Source organism: Phocoena phocoena, chromosome 13 (genome assembly GCF_963924675.1).
Source record: "Phocoena phocoena chromosome 13, mPhoPho1.1, whole genome shotgun sequence".
In the NCBI taxonomy this organism is placed as follows: Eukaryota; Metazoa; Chordata; class Mammalia; order Artiodactyla; family Phocoenidae; genus Phocoena; species Phocoena phocoena.
The window spans coordinates 80,364,219-80,386,316 of record NC_089231.1 but is presented as its reverse complement, the minus strand read 5'-3'; the positions used below and the strand labels follow the sequence as shown (position 1 = coordinate 80,386,316).

At 45.0% G+C, this 22,098-nt stretch overlaps 1 protein-coding gene across 1 annotated transcript in view; it reads right to left on the bottom strand.

Moving 5' to 3' along the window:
* CCDC60 (coiled-coil domain containing 60) overlaps positions 1–20,702 on the bottom strand; it is a 177,752-nt gene extending 157,050 nt beyond the window's left edge. Inside the window, exon 1 of the mRNA XM_065889531.1 lies at positions 20,613–20,702. Within this exon, the coding sequence (XP_065745603.1) occupies positions 20,613–20,702 (90 nt within the window). The remainder of the gene's footprint in view (positions 1–20,612) is intronic.
* Between the last annotated feature and the right edge of the window lie 1,396 nt (positions 20,703–22,098).

The following is a 22,098-nucleotide window of genomic DNA, read 5'->3' as shown; positions in this document are numbered from 1 at the left end:
CTCAGAAAGGCTTTGGCAACGGGGAGGATGTGGGCTGGGGGAGCGTGGTCTGGAACTGAATTTGGGGGCTTGAAAGCGAAGCCAACACTCCATCCCAGCAAATATTAGCAGGTCTGGGCACTGTGCAGAGAGGGAAAAAAAAATGGGACTTTGGATCCGGACTGCTCCGGTTTTGAGTCTCGGCTTCTCCATCACACAAGTCACTTTCTGTCTCTGAGCCTCAGTTTTCTCAGCTATAAAATAGAGGTGACAACGCCTTCCTCAACGGGTTGTAATGAGGCCTCACAGTAATGTTTGTGAATCACCTGGCGCACCGTGAGCTCTCAGTAAACGGTAGAATAACAAGTAAAATAGGTAATAGGAGAGTATAGACTGAGGAAAGATGCCATAGACATCAGACTCCAAATGAAGGTGAGAACGACCACCTGGAAGGAATTTCTGAGGTAGCTGTAGAAGAATGGGACCCTCGATTGGTGTCTACTTTGAGAATATAAAAACAGAGAGTGGGAAGGGAGAGAGGGATTTAGGAAGTGATTTCTTTGACAGCAGCTGCTGAGATGCTTTGAATCCTGACCCCAAAGGGAGGAGGATGCTGTATCCTTCACTTCAAACCGAATAAAAGATCGGCCTCCGTGATGCTCAAGAGCTTAAAATGTGACCCCTGCAGCTAGGGGACCAGCAAGCTGGTCTCTGACACCCTCCTGGAAAACCCAGAGGACAGAGACAGGCTGAGGAGTGCTTCTGAGGCAGGTTGGAGAGGTGGAGAATAGCTCTCTCGGCCTTAGTTTCCTCACCTGCAAAATGGGGTTAACACTGCATACCTCTTAGTGTTGTGGAGTGAATGGAACTGGACAATTCACGGAAGTGCTTGGCTCGTGGCACACACTCAGTAATCAACCAGTCATACCAGTTATTTCTATGATCATCACCATGACTAAATAGTACCCCATATATGTAATTTCAAAGCATCAACATCATTTTTAACCTCATGGAGGATACAAAGGCATGATTCATTTGACTATCCACAGGAAAACCTTGGGAGAATGACAATTCACAAGGAGATAGTTTTTCTCCGTAGTTTCTCTCCATACTGGACCATCTTTCTTTGACAAAAGAAAAAGAAAAAACTGATGTTGGCATTATGCACAACATAACATGGGGGATTTATAAAGCACTGAAAGGTGGAGTAACATTAATCATAGATCAATCTCAGTTATAATTTGGACCCAGTCTTTATGGATATTATCTTGAATCCTCACAAGATTTAATTACAGGTGAGAAAGCTTAGTATCAGAGAGGTGAAGCAGAGAGCCTAAGGTCACAGAGCAGCTGAGCAGCAACAGAACCACGACTCAAAGCCTGGAATGATCCACGGCGCAGGTGCTATAAGTCAATCAACCCTGACACGGGTCGTCTGGCCAGCCAAGGAAGCTCAACAATTATTCTTTATTGAGACAATTTAAATCTCAAGCCCTGGAGCTGCACAAAAAGGGAACAAGGAGGGTTATTTGTTTAGTCTGAGGCAGGAAGGGAAAAGGTGAGGAGGCTAGTTAGGGTTAAAGAATCATCCGGGCTGCCTAATCTAATTCCCATGGACGCTGAAGAATGCTCCCCCACTTCCAGCATTTTCTCATTCCCTATGAGAATGTCAGATTCATGTTCTCGCAGATTCCTTGGTATGTGTCAACAAGCACTGCTTCCCGAGTTTTGAGAGGACTTTTTAAAAAGGTCTAAAAATATCAGAGAAGCAGTTTGATTAGGAGAGGATGGAATCAGCCAATAAGCAATAGCAACATAGGCGACAGCTATGTGCTAATTGCCTCTTGGGCATTTTCTTCAAGGGCTCTTGGAAATAATACACTTTAGTCATGTTACCCTTTTGGCTGCCTTTTCCTGAATGTATAAAAAATGACTGGCATGAGAGTCATCATCTCTGGAAATGTCAGTATTTAAATGTTTTAATGCTTGATATTTTGGGGAGCTAACGGCTTCGATTCCTAAGTGGAAATATGAAGAGATGGCATTCAATGAGCACCTACTATCTGCCAGGGGTTTTTCGGAGCATTATCTCATTGATCCTCCCAACAATCCTAAGCAAGAACTGTTACTTCCGTACGTGAGATAAGGACACTGAGGCACAGAGAGTAAGCTTGCCCACGGTCACACACACAGCAAGTGTTAGCGTGCTCTCCCAATTTATGGCGCACCCAGCACATGCTGGGGCTGTATCTGCGAATAAAACATTTGTGGACTTTGTCCAGGTGGAATTTACAGTTACCCAAGGGATGTGTTGCCTCACTTGGCATGTGGAGCTATCCTTGGTCCTGAGAATAGAGGCTAGAGAATATTGAACTCCTACCCAGGGCCAGGCATTGTGCTAGGCTCTGGGTACAGAACTGTGAGCAAGGCAGGGTCTTTTCCCTCAATGAACTCCAAGCCTAGGGGTGGAATCGGACAAATAAACAGACAATTATAGTCGGGGTATTTTATTTTATGTTATTTTTGATAGAAGATAAAAAATGCAGCAGGTCAGAGCCTGGATTCAGACTAAATCCATTTAACTAGATATTTACCCAAATTATTCAACCCAATTAAGCAATTTACCATCATCAGCATCTCAGCCACACACCCCCAGAACCTCATTCCTCATTAGCTGGGCCTGTCCTCCTCACCGCTTTATCCAGCAGGCCTTGACAGTGTATTGACCCAGCATCAAAATACGCCTTTCTTAGAAATGTGACTCTAATTAGAAATGGCTTATAAATCTTCATTGAAATGAGCATTATTTAGAAAGATGCATCTAAACCACATACAGGGGTTCCCCCTCCCTGCCTCGTCCTTAGCTGTGTTTCTCTTCCAGAAAAGCTCACTGGCATATTTTAGCAAGAGCTCAAGAAAATGCAAATGTCCTTGTCTGTGGTCACGGGCGAAGCAGTCACATTCTTGTTTGCATCGCCTACAGCTAAAATTGGCACTTTCCTTTTTCTGCCAGAGCCTTTAAAAACTGTGCCAGCAGACACCCCTTTTAGAGAGATACTTGCCTAGTGCCCCTTCTTACTGCAGTCAACCAGGCTGATCTTAAGAGCACAGAGGATCTCTCTAGTTAGTTGGTCCTGGATTCAAATCCTAACTCCATCACCTACTTTCTGGGTATCTCTGGGCAAGTTACAAAACTGCCCCAAGCCTCAGCTTCCTCATCTCTACCAACAGGGACAATGACAGCATCTGCCCCACAGGATTGAGGAGTTAATTTTAATGATATATGCAGAACACAGCAGGTGCACAATAGATGCTTAATAAGTGGTAGCCATTATTTGCTCTCTAGAGTCATACGGCAAGGAGGGAGCCTCCAAACTGCTACGTTAGAGTTCCTGGTTCTGCATATGAATATCAAGAAACTAGAGAGGTTAAGTGATTTGCCCAAAGTCACACAGTTAGGTAGGGACAGAGCTGATATTTGGGTCAGAACTCCTAGTTCCGGGCAAGGGCCACACCCACCCCACCACTGTTCAGAACCCTGGAAATATCTTGCCATGGAAAGCCATAGTTTGGGGGAGGGGACAATGTTCTAGAAGGAGGAAGAAGATGTAAGGCATGGCACCCTCCAAAACCAGTATGGCTTCCAAGTAGACCAAGTAATGAAAGATGAAGCTGGAAAAGTTGGCAGAGACCAGATCATGGAGAGCCTTTTAAACCTTACTAAAGATATTAATCTTCATTTAGAGGGCAATGGAGGGCCATTAATTGTTTTAACCAGGGAAATGACACTTGCAGTGAAAGAGAATGGGTTGGATGAAGGTCAGAGTTAAGGTAAGGAGGGCAGTTAGGAGGCTGGTGGAACAGCCCAGGCTAAAGACAAGGGCGTCCTGGATCAGGTAGCATCTTTGGGGAAGGAGGCAGTGTGCATAGAGCACCTGCCCTGAGGCAGCTGTTTGAACACAAGAGATCAAAGATGAAGCTCGGGTTTCTGCCTGAACAATTGGGTACATGATGGCATCATTTATTTAAATGGGGAATGTTTCACCATCAGATAAGCATTCAGCTGGGGAAAGGTATTCAGGACTTCAGTAGCCCTGTACTGCCATGGTTCTCAACCTGGGACGACTCTGGCCCCCAGGGGACATTTGGTAATATCTTGATGCATTCTTGGTTGTCACAACTGGCATCTAATGGCTAGAGACCAGGGATGCTGTCAATATCCTGCAATGCACAGGACAGCCTATGGGTCCCAAATGTCAATGGTGTCAAGGTTGAGAAACCCTACTCTGCTGAAATTCAAATTCTTAAAAGAAGTAAAACATTAGAGCTTTCTGGTTATTGAAAGGTTTAATGGGAATTCATGGAGCTAAGTCCTCCCTAATGTGACAACCCTCCAGGGTAGAAACTTGGATAACTTTGTGTATGGAGAAGGAGAGTATGTAAAGATTTATCTACCGGAGCTCTGTGGGAGAGCATTTAGTCAGACAGGGTACCAAGAAAGAACTTGTTCCCTGGTGGAGAATGGCAATACACCCCCCTCATCCTGACGCATGAGAAAATAAGTTCCAGCCACGGTTCAGTGTCTCATATCACCCCAAGTTCACATCCAGCCAACGATGAAGATGCAGATCAGATGGCTTCACTGTACCTTTCTTCCTATGATAGAACTTGTTTCTATCTCCAAGCTCTTAAATATTTTTCACCTTTCTTTTTGGTACTTATTTGCCACCTTGACTCATGGTTATTTATGAATTTTCTCTCCAACAGAATTGTGGGTTTCTGGAAAGAAGCCCCCAAGTCTGATTCATATTAATGCCTCTAAAACATCTGTCACACATATTTAATAGACACCCCAGAAGGTGACCTTGACCCTGTACTAGGCTACAATGGGACGTCACTTTCTGTTTTTTCTGCTACTGAGCTACAGCCAACCACGGACCCCTTGAAGCCCCTGACAATACTGAACCCATTCCAGAAACCATCCCAGCTGTATAATCTTCCCACTTTGTGAAATCCAGAAATCCCAAGGCAATTCCAGGCTTGCAAGTAGATCACCAGACGGAGCTAATTTTTTTTTTTTTTTTTTTGCAGTACGCGGGCCTCTCACCATTGTGGCCTCTCATGTTGTGGAGCACAGGCTCCGGACGCGCAGACTCAGCGGCCATGGCTCACGGGCCCAGCCGCTCCGCGGCATGTGGGATCCTCCCGGACCGGGGCACAAACCCACGTCCCCTGCATCAGCAGGCGGACTCTCAACTACTGAGCCACCAGGGAAGCCCCAGATATAGCTAATTTTTGAGTTATTAAATAAAACTGCCTACTGCATAAATTCCAACTTAGACAGAAGTACATTAGATCAAAGTTAAGCCCGCAAGGAATTTTCTCGGCAGAGTTTGAAAACAGGAATTCAGAAGGGAAAATGCCACCATCTCATGATAGAAGGTATCCCATTACTGGTGATTATGATTTTGAATTTAACTGTCAGAAAGATCTCTGAGAAAAATATGTTGATTTGTTCAGTCCAAGCAAGGTTTAATTGGCTTCTGTCAGATTTTATGTAAGTGCTACTAGCCACCGAACCCCACATGGATTCTGCAGCTTTTGAATTTTTCTTTTTTTTTTTTTTGCAGTACGTGGGCCTCTCACCGCCTCGGCCCCTCCCGTTGCGGAGCACAGACCCCGGATGCGCAGGCTCAGCGGCCACGGCTCACGGGCCCAGCCACTCCGCGGCACGTGGGATCTTCCCGCACCAGGGCACGAACCCACGTCCCCTGCATCGGCAGGCGGACTCTCAACCACTGCACCACCAGGAAAGCCCTGCAGCTTTTGAACTTAACAGCTGATGGCTGAGTCGTTTAGAGGCTGCAGGAATGCTGAAAGGGGGCCAAGAAAGGTCTTTTTCTACAGTTGTGCAAAGGCTTCTCTAACCAGAGATTCTTCAAGCCCCCTGCTCCCCAAACGGTGAAAACACAGGAGGGTAGGAATAAAGGTGGTGCATATTCCACTGTCTTGGCTCTCCATGTTATTCCCTGTATTTTTCAGAATTTCCGGAAGGTTGTCCCATGTTATTGTCTTTTCACTTCCTCGACACCTAGTATCATGCTTAGCACGTACCTGGAGCTCAGTAAAATATCAGGTGAATGAGTGAATGTTTCTTTTGGCAGCCTCTACCCTTGCCCTGACCCCCACAGCTCTTTGGTGGATTCTGTGCTGTTTTTTAAAGCACTACTGTGGGGCTTCCCTGGTGGCCAATGCGGGGACATGGGTTCAAGCCCTGGTCCAGGAAGATCCCACATGCTGCAGAGCAACTAAGCCCGTGCACCACGACTACTGAGCCTGCGCTCTGCAGCCCGCGTGCCTAGGGCCCGTGCTCCGCAACAAAGAGAAGGCACTGCAAGGAGAAGCCTGCGCACCGCAACGAACAGTAGCCCCTGCTCATCACAACTAGAGAAAGCCTGATCGCAGCAACGAAGACCCAACACAGTCAAAAATAAAAAATAAATTTCTATAAAATAAATAAATAAATAAATAAAGTATCACAATGGACAAGTGCCCTTGACATTCCTAAGCAGTTGTGGTGCAGGCTAGGGGATGTCTCTCTTTTTTAGGTTACTGTATTGCTTGGGACCCCCAATTTCTGATTTTTTGTGAAGTCATTTGTGCCAGTTATTGTTGATTCGTCAACCAGACACCCATCTCCAATACCTTCACCTGTCTCTTGCCCCTGCTTTCCACACTCAGGTTAGATACACATTTTCCCAGCCATTCTTGCAGTTAAGAAAAGTCCAGGACACTGCTCTGGCAAATGAGACATAAGAGGAAATATGCTGGGATTGCCTGGAAATCAGGCAAATTTCATTTGCCTCATAAAAGGGGCAAAAATAGCTCTTACCCTCCATTTTTTCCTCTTTCTACTAGAATATGAATGTAATGGCTGGAGATGGGGCAGCCATTCTGTGACCATGAAGGAAAAGAACCTGCCAGTCCCAACATTAGCGAGGTCTTCCTGAACCAATGCTGGCAGGTATACAGCTCCAGACTTCTTACGTGAGAAAAATAAATTCACATTTGTTTATGTCACTGCTTTTCGGTTTTTCTCTTACTTGCAGCCAAGAATGCTCCTAATTGGTACACAGGGTTTTCCTTTTTTCTTACTTCCTGCTGATTCTCAATGGGATTCAAACATGAGCAATGCGACTGGGCTGAAAGTTAAATCCAAGGGACTTAAATCATGCTGGGGCACTCGCTTTCCTACAACTAGGATTTTTTAACTGGGTCAAGCATTTCTGCCATCAGAATGAACTCTCTCCTGCAAGGCACTTTATCCTTCATAAAAATATACTCTCACACTAGTTCTTAAAAATATCCCTAGACTTGCTTCTTCTCCTCTACCCTTAAACTGGGACTTGGCCTCACTAATGAGGGATCCCCCTTCTGTGACTTTACAGTTAATACTCAGCTTTCTCCAGACTTCATATCTGGGCTACGTCTTCAAAATGGTAATGGAGGCACATGTGTCCAGTCAGAGAAGAGAGGAGCCTGACTCATAATAATAACTGTCATCACTTATTGGGGAGTTCACTGTGTACCAAGTATTGTGCTCAGTATTTCAGATGCATTATTTTATTTAATCCTTCCAAAAGATGTATGTAGCGGATCCTATTATTATTCAGCCCATTTCACAGAACCTCATATTAGTGTCAAAGAGGGGATTCGAGCCCACCTTGTCTGATTTCAAAGGCAGAGCTCCTACCTGGTCACTAGGTTTGCATCACATCAACTAGGCTCTCTGATGTGTTTCTTCAACCACTCCTCTCCCCGCCCTCACCTCCCCATGCGTAGCAGCTGCCTCTTCGCAGATGAGTGAAAGAGCTCGCTTCATTTTGTCCGGCATAAAGAAAGTGCCTATCATTCTTCCTGTGTCGGGAGGTAATGAACACACGCCTTCCCCGCACCCTGACTTATCACGGAGGGAGCCGACTGTCAGATGGGCCTGCAATTAGACACAGCAAGATTTGCCAAGGCAAGCATCACCAGTCCAAAGCGCCAGGGCATAAAGAAGACAAAACAAAACAAAGCAACAGCTTAAATTCTGCAATTGTCTCAATGCAGTAACAATGGAGCCAGAAGAATCTCTTGGACACAGAAAAGGGCTCATTACTATTTTCCTGGCCTGAGTCACAATAAAAATGAAGGTGCAGTTGGCTCGGATTCTTCAGAACTGAATCTCAAGTGGTTGTCAGATCTTTTATTTTATTTTATATTCCAAGGTAATCATTGATTCAGTGCGGGGTGGGGTGCAGTCTCCGTGATTAGAGGCCAGAGAAATTACCCAGCACTGAGCCCACTTGGAACAAAGACCAATGACTCACCTCTTACATCTTCAGGCCACAAGCTCTCCTATCTGGACAAGGAGGAAAATCATTTCATGTTTGCGGTGACGTGTATTGTGCTGGGAGTCGAGGTTTCTCTTGTTGGGGGAAACCTTTCCTTTTCTGATTCCAGGCAGACCAGCTGGATAGGGGGCTGAACTCTGAGTAACTCCATTCTCACCATAGGGGTGGTGGCAGTGGGGTGATAAGAGGGTGGATGGTAGGGGACGGGGGTCAGTGATGCTCAGGCCAAGGTCTTCTCCGTACACGGGACTCTGCATAGCATTCCCCCTCCTCCCTGAACCTGCCAACTTAACTCTCAGCAGAGAACTAGACCCTGGCACTCTTCAAGCCTCAGTCTACTCAGATGCAAAAGGGGGTAATAACTACACCTCTATCACAGAGTCAATTAAAAGATCAAACCACACCATGTCACAATGGCTAACATTTCATAGTATTTACTCTGGGCCAGGCCCTGTTCTGAGAGCTTTACCCTTATTAACTCACCTAATCCCCACAGAACCCTATGAGACAGAAGCATTTTTAGCTGGATTTCATCCATTCTAAGATGAACATTTTCTTTCCCCGTTTCAACATCTCTGACACTGGGGCGCTTCTTATAATTGAAAGTAGGTCCTAGTTTAATCAGTAGAGTTTTCTTTCTTAGTGGCGCTCACACAATATTGCGACGCCTCTTGAAACGGAAGATGTCTTAGATAAAACACAATGTGTTCCACAGAGGAGGAAACTGAGGCACAGAGAGGCACTGATTTGCTCAAGGCCCCCCACATAGCTGAGTGTCAGAGTTGGGGGTCTGAACCCATGTTGTTTGCTGAAGAATCTTATTTTTTAATTAATTAATTTATTTTTGTCTGCACTGGGTCTTCGTTGCTGCGTGCGGTCTTTCTCTAGTTGCGGCGAGTGGAGGCTACTCTTTGTTGTGGTGTGCCGGCTTCTCACTGTGGTGGCTTCTCTTGTTGCGGAGCACAGGCTCTAGACGCATAGGCTTCAGTAGTTGTGGCACGTGGGCTCAGCAGTTGTGGCTCACGGGCTTAGCTGCTCCGAGGCATGTGGGATCTTCCCAGACCAGGGATCGAACCAGAGTCACCTGCATTGGTAGGCGGATTCTTAACCACTGTGCCACCAGGGAAGTCCCTTTTTTTAAAAAAAAAATAATTTTTGAGAACCTCCTCTTTTAATCACTAAGCTAGGATATCACCAAAGCACCCAGTCTAGTTCCTGGCTGTTTCAGGATCTGCCCAAACTAAGGATGCTTCTTTCCTCTCTGCCACCAAAAGACAGAGCTTATGTAAAGGATTCCACACCTTTAGAGTTTTTGCCAAACGCCGTTCCCGCATTTCCATTCTAGAACATGGAGGGGGTGTTCTAAGTGCCCCTCTCTTTTTTAGTCTCTTCTAAAGAAGAAAATGTGGGTCCATGATAATCTACACATGCCCTGCTCCCTCCCTCCCCTATGGCTAATCCCATTAGATTTCTCTTTTGCTTCCTTGGGCAACAAAGGGAAAAGCAACTCCCTAAACAGATTAGGGCGCCCGACTTAGGGCAGGCTAGAAGGTTTCCTCAACAAAAGACATTCAAGCAGGGGATTTGCATACATCATTTATACCCCTTCCATCGAAAAATCCACATGAAGATGCCATGCAAGGAAGGGTCCCATCATAACATTAGTTATGATAAAGCAACTTCCGTCCCCATGAGAAGGAAAATGGCCAGCTTCAGTGGGCTGCAGGACCCTTTGGGGGTTTCCCCACAAGCGTCACCTATTACACCAGCGCACGGTGGACTCACAGGAAGTGGCATTACCACGTAGCCCAGCTGGCCTCACCTTCCTCCTCTAGAAGCCAGATCCTTCCTCGGATCACTCCTCACTGGACATTTACCTGGCTGCCCGGCCTCTGTTACTCTCTTTTTATGTGGCATTCCTCTGTTCCCCACCCCTGCCCTGCCCCCAACCAACAAACCTGAAAACTATCTGAAGCCAGTGAGTATGCCTTACACCTTCCCTTTGCATCCGCCGTGGTGTGTGCTAACCACTATCACCGTCTGCTTAGCACGGTGAGGCAGGGAGGGCTTGAACTCTCGAGCCAGAGAACTCTGATCTCGAACCATTGCTCTGTGCCTTGCTGACTGGGTGTCCCTGGGTAAAGGACCTGTCCTCAGTGGGCCTTGGTATTGCCATCTATCGCATGAGGAGGTGACAGTTCATACCTCCAAGTGTTCTGGATGGTTGGGAAATATCACATGTTAAGACTTGAGCTCAGGGAGGGGACCTTGAAGATGGCGGAAGAGTAAGACGCGGAGATCGCCTTCCTCCCCACGGATACACCAGAAATACATCCACACGTGGAACAACTCCTACAGAACTCCTACTGAAGGCTGGCAGAAGACCTCAGACCTCCCAAAAGGCAAGAAACTCCCCACGTAACTGGGTAGGGCAAAAGAAAAAACAGAGACAAAAGAATAAGGACGGCACCTGCACCAGTGGGAGGGAGCTGTGAAGGAGGAAAAGTTTCCACACACTAGGAAGCCCCTCCGCGGGCGGAGACTGCGGGAGGCAGAGGGGGGAGTTTCGGGACCGCGGAGTAGTGCACAGCGACGGGTGCGGAGGGCAAAGCGGGGAGATTCCTGCACAGACGATCGGTGCCGACCAGCACTCACCAACCCGAGAGGCTTGTCTGCTCACCCGCCGGGGCGGGCGGGGCTGCGAGCTGAGGCTCGGGTTTTGGTTTTGGACGGAGCTCAGGGAGAGGACTGGGGTTGGCGGCTTGAACATAGCCTGAAGGGGTTAGTGCACCACGACTAGCCGGGAGGGAGTTCGGGGAAAAGCCTGCACCGGCCGAAGAGGCAAGAGACTTTTTCTTCCCTCTTTGTTTCCTGGTGCGCGAGGAGAGGGGTTTAAGAGCGCTGCTTGAGGGATCTCCGGAGACGGGCGCGAGCCGCGGCTAAAAGCGCGAACCCCAGAGACGGGCGCGAGCCGCGGCTAAAACCGCGGACCCAAGAGCCGGGCGGGAGACGCTAAGGCTGCTGCTGCCGCCACCAAGGGGCCTGTGTGCGAGCGCAGGTCACTCTCCACACCCCTCTTCCGCGGAGCCTGTGCAGCCCGCCACTGCCAGGTTCCCGGGATCCAGGGACAACTTCCCCGGGACAACGCACGGCGGGCCTCAGGCTGGTGCAACGTCACGCCGGCCTCTGCCGCAACGTCACGCTGCCTCTGCCGCCGCAGGCCGGCCCCGCACGCAGTGCCCCTCCTTCCCCCATCCCCCAACCCCCCGCCTGAGTGAGCCGGAGGCCCCGAATCAGCGGCTCCTTTAACCCCGTCCTGTCTGAGCGAAAAAACAGACGCCCTCCAGCGACCTACACGCAGAGGCAGGGCCAAATCCAAAGCTGAGCTCCTGTGAGCTGTGAGAACAAAGAAGAGAAAGGGAAATCTCTCCCAGCAGCCACAGAAGCAGCGGATTAAAGCTCCACAATCAACTTGATATACCCTGCATCTGTGGAATACCTGAATAGACAAGGAATGATCCCAAATTGAAGAGGTGGAATTTAGGAGCGAGATCTATGATTTTTTTCCCTTTTCCTCTTTTTGTGAATGTGTACGTGTATGCTTCTGTGTGAGATCTTGTCTGTATACTCTTGCTTCCACCATTTGTCCTAGGGCTCTATCCGTCCATGACTTTTTTTAAAAAATTCTTTTTCTTAATAATTAAGTTTAATTGTAATAACTTTATTATACTTTACCTTCGTTCTTTCTTTCTTTCCTTCCTTCCTTCCCTCCTTTAGACAACGAATCACCCCAAATTGAGGAGGTGGTCTCAGGGAGCAGGATTTATGATTTTTCCCCCTTTACCTCTTTTTGTGAAGGTGTATGTGTATGCTTCTGTGTAAGATTTTCTCTGTATAGCTTTGCTTCCAACATTTGTCCTAAGGTTCTATCCGTCCCTTTTTTTTTTTCTAAATATTTTTTAATTCAATAACTATATTATACTTTATTTTATTTTTACTGTATCATCTTTCTTTCTGTCTTTTTTCCTTCTTTCCCTCCTTCCTTCCTTCCTCCCTCCCTCCCTCCCTCCCTCCTTTCTTTCCTTCTTTGCTTCTTTCTTCCTTCCTTCCTTTCCTCCTTTCCTTCTTTCTTTACTCATACTTCTACTAATTCTCCCTACTTTTTCTCCCTTTTATTCTGAGCTGTGTGGATGAAAGGCTCTTGGTGCTCCAGCCAGGAGTCAGGGCTCTGCCTCTGAGGTAGGAGAGCCAACTTCAGGACACTGGTCAACAAGAGACCTCCCAGCTCCACATAATATTAAACGGTGGAAATATCCCAGAGACCTCCATCTTAACACCAGCACCCAGCTTCACTCAACGACCAGCAAGCCACAGTGCTGGACAACCTATGCCAAACAACTAGCAAAACAGGAACACAACCCCACCCATTAGCAGAGAGGCTGCCTAAAATCATAATAAGGCCACAGACACCCCAAAACACACCACCAGACGTGAACCTGCCCACTAGAGAGACAAGATCCAGCCTCATCCAGCACAACACAGGCACTAGTCCCCTCCACCAGGAAGCCTACACAACCCACTGAAACAACCTTAGCCACTGGAGACAGACATCAAAAACAACGGGAACTACGAAAGTGCAGCCTGCAAAAAGGAGACCCCAAACACAGTAAGATAAGCAAAATGAGAAGACAGAAAAACACACAGCAGATGAAGGAGCAAGATAAAAACCCACCAGACCTAACAAATGAAGAGGAAATAGGCAATCTACCTGAAAAAGAATTCAGAATAATGATAGTAAGGATGATCCGAAATCTTGGAAGTAGAATGGACAAAATGCAAGAAACAGTTAACAAGGACCTACAAGAACTAAAGATGAAACAAGCAACGATGAACAATGCAATAAATGAAATTAAAATCACTCTAGATAGGATCAATAGCAGAATAACTGAGGCAGAAGAACAGATAAGTGACCTGGAAGATAAAGTAGTGGAAATAACTACTGCAGAGCAGAATAAAGAAAAAAGAATGAAAAGAACTGAGGACAGTCTCAGACACCTCTGGGACAACATGAAACGCACCAATATTCGAATTATAGAGGTTCCAGAAGAAGAAGAAAGAAAGAAAGGGACTGAGAAAATATTTGAAGAGATTATAGTTGAAAACTTCCCTAATATGGGAAAGGAAATAGTTAATCAAGTCCAGGAAGCACAGAGGGTCCCATACAGGATAAATACAAGGAGAAACACGCCAAGACACATATTAATCAAACTGTCAAAAATTAAATACAAAGAAAGCATATTAAAAGCAGCAAGGGAAAAACAACAAATAACACACAAGGGAATCCCCATAAGGTTAACAGCTGATCTCTCAGCAGAAACCCTACAAGCCAGAAGGGAGTGGCAGGACATACTGAAAGTGATGAAGGAGAAAAGCCTGCAACCAAGACTACTCTATCCAGCAAGGATCTCATTCACATTTGATGGAGAAATTAAAACCTTTACAGACAAGCAAAAGCTGAGAGAGTTCAGCACCACCAAACCAGCTTTACAACAAATGCTAAAGGAACTTCTCTAGACACGAAACACAAGAGAAGGAAATGACCTATAGTAGCGAACCCAAAACAATATATAAAATGGAAATAGGAACATACATATCGATAATTACCTTAAATGTAAATGGACTAAATGCTCCCACCAAAAGACACAGATTGGCTGAATGGATACAAAAACAAGACCCTTATATATGCTGTCTACAAGAGACCCACTTCAGAACTAGAGACACATACAGACTGAAAGTAAGGGGATGGAAAAAGATATTCCATGCAAACGGAAACCAAAAGAAAGCTGGAGTAGCAATTCTCATATCAGACAAAATAGACTTTAAAATAAGGACTAGGGCTTCCCTGGTGGCGCAGTGGTTGAGAGTCCGCCTGCCGATGCAGGGGACACGGGTTCGTGCCCCGGTCTGGGAAGATCCCACATGCTGCGGAGCGGCTGGGCCCGTGAGCCATGGCTGCTGAGCCTGCGCGTCCGGAGCCTGTGCTCCGCAACGGGAGAGGCCACAACAGCGAGAGGCCCGCATACCACAAAAAAAAAAAAAAAAAAAAAAAAAAAAATTAAAATAAGGACTATTAAAAGGGACAAAGAAGGACACTAAATAATGATCAAGGGATCGATCCAAGAAGAAGATATAACAATTGTAAATATTTATGCACCCAACATAGGAGCACCTCAATACATAAGGCAAATACTAACAACCATAAAAGGGGAGATCAACAGTAACACATTCATAGTAGGGGACTTTAACACCCCACTTTCACCCATGGACAGATCATCCAAAATGAAAATAAATAAGGAAACACAAGCTTTAAATGATACATTAAACAAGATGGACTTAATTGATATTTATAGGACACTCCATCCAAAAACAACAGAATACACATTTTTCTCAAGTGCTCATGGAACATTCTCCAGGATAGATCATATCTTGGGTCACAAATCAACCCTTGGTAAATTTAAGAAAACTGAAATTGTATCAAGTATCTTTTCTGACCACAACGCCATGAGACTAGATATCAATTACAGGAAAAGATCTGTAAAAAATACAAACACATGGAGGCTAAACAATACACTACTTAATAATGAAGTGATCACTGAAGAAATCAAAGAGGAAATAAAAAAATACCTAGAAACAAATGACAATGGAGACACAACGACCCAAAACCTATGGGATGCAGCAAAAGCAGTTCTGAGGGGGAAGTTTATAGCAATACAAGCCCACCTTAAGAAGCAGGAAACATCTCGAATAAACAACCTAACCTTGCACCTCAAGCAATTAGAGAAAGAAGAACAAAAAAACCCCAAAGCTAGCAGAAGGAAAGAAATCATAAAAATCAGATCAGAAATAAATGAAAAAGAAATGAAGGAAACAATAGCAAAGATCAATAAAACTAAAAGCTGGTTCTTTGAGAAGATAAACAAAATAGATAAACCACTAGCCAGACTCATCAAGAAAAAAAGGGAGAAGACTCAAATCAATAGAATTAGAAATGAAAAAGGAGAAGTAACAACTGACACTGCAGAAATAAAAAAAATCATGAGAGATTACTACAAGAAACTCTATGCCAATAAAATGGACAATCTGGAAGAAATGGACAAATTCTTAGAAATGCACAACCTGCCAAGACTGAATCAGGAAGAAATAGAAAATATGAACAGACCAATCACAAGCACTGAAATTGAAACTGTGATTAAAAACCTTCCAACAAACAAAAGCCCAGGACCAGATGGCTTCACAGGTGAATTCTATCAAACGTTTAGAGAAGAGCTAACACCTATCCTTCTCAAACTCTTCCAAAATATAGCAGAGGGAGGAACACTCCCAAATTCCTTCTACGAAGCCACCATCACCTTGATACCAAAACCAGACAAGGATGTCACAAAGAAAGAAAACTACAGGCCAATATCACTGATGAACATAGATGCAAAAATCCTCAACAAAATACTAGCAAACAGAATCCAAAAGCACATTAAAAGGATCATACACCATGATCAAGTGGGGTTTATTCCAGGAATGCAAGGATTCTTCAATATACGCAAATCTATCAATGTGATAAACCATATTAACAAATTGAAGGAGAAAAACCATATGATCATCTCAATAGATGCAGAGAAAGCTTTCGACAAAATTCAACACCCATTTATGATAAAAACCCTCCAGAAAGTAGGCATAGAGGGAACTTTCCTAAACATAATAAAAGCCATATATGACAAGCCCACAGCAAACATCATCCTCAATGGTGAAAAACTGAAAGCATTTCCACTAAGATCAGGAACAAGACAAGGTTGCCCACTCTCACCACTCTTATTCAACATAGTTTTGGAAGTTTTAGCCACAGCAATCAGAGAAGAAAAGGAAATAAAAGGAATCCAAATCGGAAAAGAAGAAGTAAAGCTGTCACTGTTTGCAGATGACATGATACTATACATAGAGAATCCTAAAGATGCTACCAGAAAACTACTAGAGCTAATCAATGAATGTGGTAAAGTAGCAGGATACAAAATTAATGCACAGAAATCTCTGGCATTCCTATATACTAATGATGAAAAATCTGAAAGTGAAATCAAGAAAACACTCCCATTTACCATTGCAACAAAAAGAATAAAATATCTAGGAATAAACCTACCTAAGGATACGAAAGACCTGTATGCAGAAAATTATAAGACACTGATGAAAGAAATTAAAGATGATACAAATAGATGGAGAGATATACCATGTTCTTGGATGGGAAGAATCAACATTGTGAAAATGACTCTACTACCCAAAGCAATCTACAGATTCAATGCAATCCCTATCAAACTACCACTGGCATTTTTCACAGAACTAGAACAAAAAATTTCGCAATTTGTATGGAAACACAAAAGACCCCGAATAGCCAAAGCAATCTTGAGAACGAAAAAAGGAGCTGGAGGAATAAGGCTCCCTGACTTTAGACTATATTACAAAGCAACAGTAATCAAGACAGTATGGTACTGGCACAGAAACAGAAAGATAGATCAGTGGAACAGGATAGAAAGCCCAGAGATAAACCCACGCACATATGGACACCTTATCTTTGATAAAGGAGGCAGGAATGTACAGTGGAGAAAGGACACCCTCTTCAATAAATGGTGCTGGGAAAACTGGACAGGTACATGTAAAAGTATGAGATTAGATCACTCCCTAACACCATACACAAAAATAAGCTCAAAATGGATTAAAGACCTAAATGTAAGGCCAGAAACTATCAAACTCTTAGAAGAAAACATAGGAAGAACACTCTATGACATAAATCACAGCAAGATCCTTTCTGACCCACCTCCTAGAGTAATGGAAATAAAAACAAAAATAAACAAATGGGACCTAATGAAACTTCAAAGCTTTTGCACAGCAAAGGAAACCATAACCAAGACCAAAAGACAACCCTCAGAATGGGAGAAAACACTTGCAAATGAAGCAACTGACAAAGGATTAATCTCCAAAATTTACAAGCAGCTCATGCAGCTCAATAACAAAAAAACAAACAACCCCATCCAAAAATGGGCAGAAGACCTAAATAGACATTTCTCCAAAGAAGATATACAGAATGCCAACAAACACATGAAAGAATGCTCAACATCATTAATCATTAGAGAAATGCAAATCAAAACTACAATGAGATATCATCTCACACCAGTCAGAATGGCCATCATCAAAAAATCTAGAAACAATAAATGCTGGAGAGGGTGTGGAGAAAAGGGGACACTCTTGCACTGCTGGTGGGAATGTGAATTGGTTCAGCCACTGTGGAGAACAGTATGGAGGTTCCTTAAAAAACTACAAATAGAATTACCATATGACCCAGCAATCCCACTACTTGGCATATACCCTGAGAAAACCAAAATTCAAAAAGAGTCATGTACCAAAATGTTCATTGCAGCTCTATTTACAATAGCCAGGACATGGAAACAACCTAAGCGCCCATCATCGGATGAATGGATAAAGAAGATGTGGCACATATACACAATGGAATATTACTCAGCCTTAAAAAGAAATGAAATTGAGCTATTTGTAATGAGATGGATAGACCTAGAGTCTGTCATACAGAGTGAAGTAAGTCAGAAAGAAAAAGACAAATACCGTATGCTAACACATATATATGGAATTTAAGGGAAAAAAATGTCATGAAGAACCTAGGGGTAAGATAGGAATAAAGACGCAGACCTACTGGAGAACGGACTTGAGGATATGGGGAGGGGGAAGGGTGAGTTTTGACAGGGCGAGAGAGAGTCATGGACATATACACACTAACAAACGTAGTAAGGTAGATAGCTGGGGGGAAGCAGCCGCAAGGCACAGGGATATTAGCTCGGTGCTTTGTGACAGCCTGGAAGTGTGGGATGGGGAGAGTGGGAGGGAGGGAGACGCAAGAGGGAAGACATATGGGAACATATGTATATGTATAGCTGATTCACTTTGTTATAAAGCAGAAACTAACACACCATTGTAAAGCAATTATACCCCAATAAAGATGTTTAAAAAAAAAAAAAAAAAAAAAGACTTGAGCTCAGAACCTGGCACGTGGTGAATATTCAATACATGGCAACCATCATCATCGGTATCGCCACTGGTATTCGTGTGTTACACCAATAAAACTGCAATTTGCTCTTAGTGTGATTTACACCAGAAGTTGATGCTAATCTCTACATATTTTCTTGTGACTGGCCACTTTCTAGTCAGTCTGCTTTAGATTAATCGACGTTTTACGGTAGCTCTAAAAAGTTGCAATTTCTGAAGGCGCGATACTTCAAATGTGAGCCAGGGACACCCTAGGGTCTTCATTATTTTCTAGCCAGTGAGGCGGGGGCAGCAGGATTTCCGTGAGTTTTGCGCCTGAGGTCTTGTTTATTCAACAGCCCCTGGAAGCCGGCTTCCCATCTCTTGACCTCCTGGAGTCCTGCCTATCCTCCTCTCCAGAAAGAGATGATCATTTCAACCTCTGCATCTTCCTCCACCTTCCTCAATCCCTCTAACCCAAGATGGAAAACTCTATTGCATTTACTTGGCTACATGACCTCTTCCCTCCCCAATCTCCCCCCACACTCGCCCCACACACGAGTCTGAGTTACCTGTCCTCTGCATTCCCACCACACCCAATGATACATCCCCTGCACATCATTAATCATCCTGCATTACAATAATGTTTCTTATCTCTTTTACTTCCCATCCCAAACAGACACACTACTGATTGTGACCCTTTTCACAAGAGCAGGTATTTAGCACACAACAGAAATTCAGTAAGTGTTTGCTAAACGAATGAAACCATGTAACGAAAATCTAGGAAGTGCTAACTATGTGTAAGACGCTATTCTCAGGAGTTTTGGACATATCATTGAAGGCTCACAGCAATCCCATGAGCAGGTATTATGATACTCCCATTTTACAGACGGCAACACTGAAGCAGAGAAGTTCCGTAACTTGCCCAAGGTCACAGGGCTGCCAAGAGGCAGATCCAAGGTTCAAGCCAGGCTATTTGGGTCCACCGCCCACATGCTCACGTCGCTGCTTCTGAAATTTCTACCTCATTCCTTGTTCCTTCCTTCCTTCCCTTCCCCCACTGCTATGCTGGGAAGTTTGTTCCCAGAGGGGGCTGCTCTGGATAAAACCCATTTCCGGGTAACTTTCTGAGACAAAAGGAGACACGTGAAGACTGCATCTTGAAGAGTGAGCTCATTAAGAGGGCTGAGCAATGAGGGGTGCAAACAGCTGTGTCAATTCTAGGCAATATCAACATAAGCTCAGGAACACTTTGGACCACCACGTAAGCACGGGTGAGTTTCTCTTCTGTGCCCTGACTTCCCCCCAGGCCCTCCTTCCTAGGGCAGGACCTTGAGCCACAAGATATGCCACTGTGCGTGGACCGCTGTGGGCCAGTAATTGCCTTTGACCCTCTCCCACTGTTCAGCTACCTTGGCCAATTAGTGGTGATATGGGCGTTTACAGATACAATAACAAAGACACACTTCACAGAGACCTAACAGGCCTGCCCAGTTGTGATCATTTAAAAACAGAAACAACTTGACTCCGACACTAAACACATACTGGTTTTTCTCTGTCTTTCAAACCAACAACAGTATTTCTTGTCCCATATACACATTATCAAGTGTCAGCATCTCCATGAACAATTTCCGTATCTTACTCCTCACACTGTTTCTGCCGAGTTGGTGTTCCTGTTCTCATTTTGCAGACACGAGCAAATAAAGGCTCAGACATGCTAAGCAATGTGTCTAATCTCAATAGATGCTGAGACGCAAAGTCAGGCTTCAAACCCCAAAGTCTGACACCGTAGTCTCCACAAAGAGAAAGGATGTGCACATACCCTAAGCCCAGCGGACCTCCGAAAATAATTTCTTCGATGGCAAACCTACAATTCATCTTAATTTTTTCCTGATGTTCTACAGTGTCACTGCCGATTTATTCCATCACTTTGGAATTACTGGCTAATAGGATGGCCCAGCTCCCCGTTCTGGCTGGCGTTTTCAGTCTTCACGAGTAACCAACCACTGATAGCAAAGGAGATGTCTCCCGACAATTTAATTACACTGTGATTCTTCTTCCCCCGCCCCCCCCCCCGCCCCGTCGGCCCTTGTTGGTCTGGAGGCTAATTCCTATTTTTCGTCTTGAAAACACGACTGCTTTCACGAGAGAGGGGAGACTCACCTGCGTTAGAAGATCTGAGGCATAAAAGGGCCAGAGGGCCCCCGAGGCAGGGGAACTCTGTATCTTCTTGGTGGCTGGTACCTTGGTCATCTTGGAAATCCTTCAGGCTTCCCTGTGTCCCCCAGGGAAGATGTGTGTGTGTGTCTGTGTGTTTTCTTCCAGAATCTTCTACCTCAGCAGTCACTGGTGTCAGGGGCTCCAGCAATTTCTCCCCGACTCGCAGGTCCTAAAGACACAGACTCCAGACAGGTTTCTGACTGGGGAGGAATGGGAAAGCAAGTCTTCTGGGCTCCCCACCAACAGAATAAGGAAGTCCCGGCAGGGTGAAGTCAGGCAAGCCTGGACTTACTTTTTAGACAGTCACAAACATTTATGAGTTTTTCCCCGTTTGGGAAGGGGATATCTTTGTCTTCTAGAAACAAAAATAAAATATGAACTAAAAAAATAAAACTCTACTGACAAAGTCTGAGGGGGGCCCATGGAGGGGCCCGCAGACACCCATCCTGAGGCTGAGCGCCCGCGGAGAGGGAGCGAAAGCCGCGGCTAACTGCAAATACGGGGGCCCACTCGGTCGCCTGGCAACGCCACGCCCCGTGGAGGGCTTCCTCATTGGCTGGGTTTGGTGGGGGCGGGGTCGCGAACTCTCCCAAGCCGTTGGGTCCGTGGCTGGGAGCGGGCGGCTGGCCGGGGGAGCCACTTTCTCCAAACTCTGGTTTCTCCTCTCAGGCCTGAGGACCTTGACCCTTTGTCTCCGTCTAACTACAAGCGACTCCTTCCTTCCAAACTACCCTGTCCTGCCATAGCCCGCCAGTGATTTCTTGTGCCTTGGGGTGGGTAGATCAATGTGGGCCTTTAGCCCTGCAATTACTTTAACCTGAGATTTCTCTCCTTTATCCACCTGACAAACACACCTATTCATCCTTCAAATCCCTCATACACACACACACACACACACACACAAATGTATACATACATACGTCTATGTGTGCATGACAATTAAGTGCTTGGAATGTGCTAGATACTGTGCTAAGTGTTTTACATACATTAACTCAGTCCTCACAGCATGTCATTAAGGAATGTATTTCCTTACCCTCTTTTACAGACTAGGAAACTGAGGCACAAAGAGATTGACATCTTTAAGGTCACACAGAAAGTGTGTGAACTGGAATTCGAAGCCAGACCTGTTTGATTCTAAAATCCAACCTCTTAATCAATTAGCCTCATGACCCTGGATAAGATGCCTAATGTGGCTGAAGCCTGGCTTCCATTTCTTTCAAATGGGGAAAAATAACTTTGCCACAGGTGTCAAGGATTAAAACAGATCATTATGTAAAGGCTGAGCACACGAGGAGTCCTAGTTAAGTGGCAACTATTATTATTATGTCCTGACACCACATTCCCAGGAAGAATTAGTCATTTTTGCAGTGCGTATTCATTTCACACCAGATATTAATACGAATATTTATTGATCACATGCTCTGTGCCA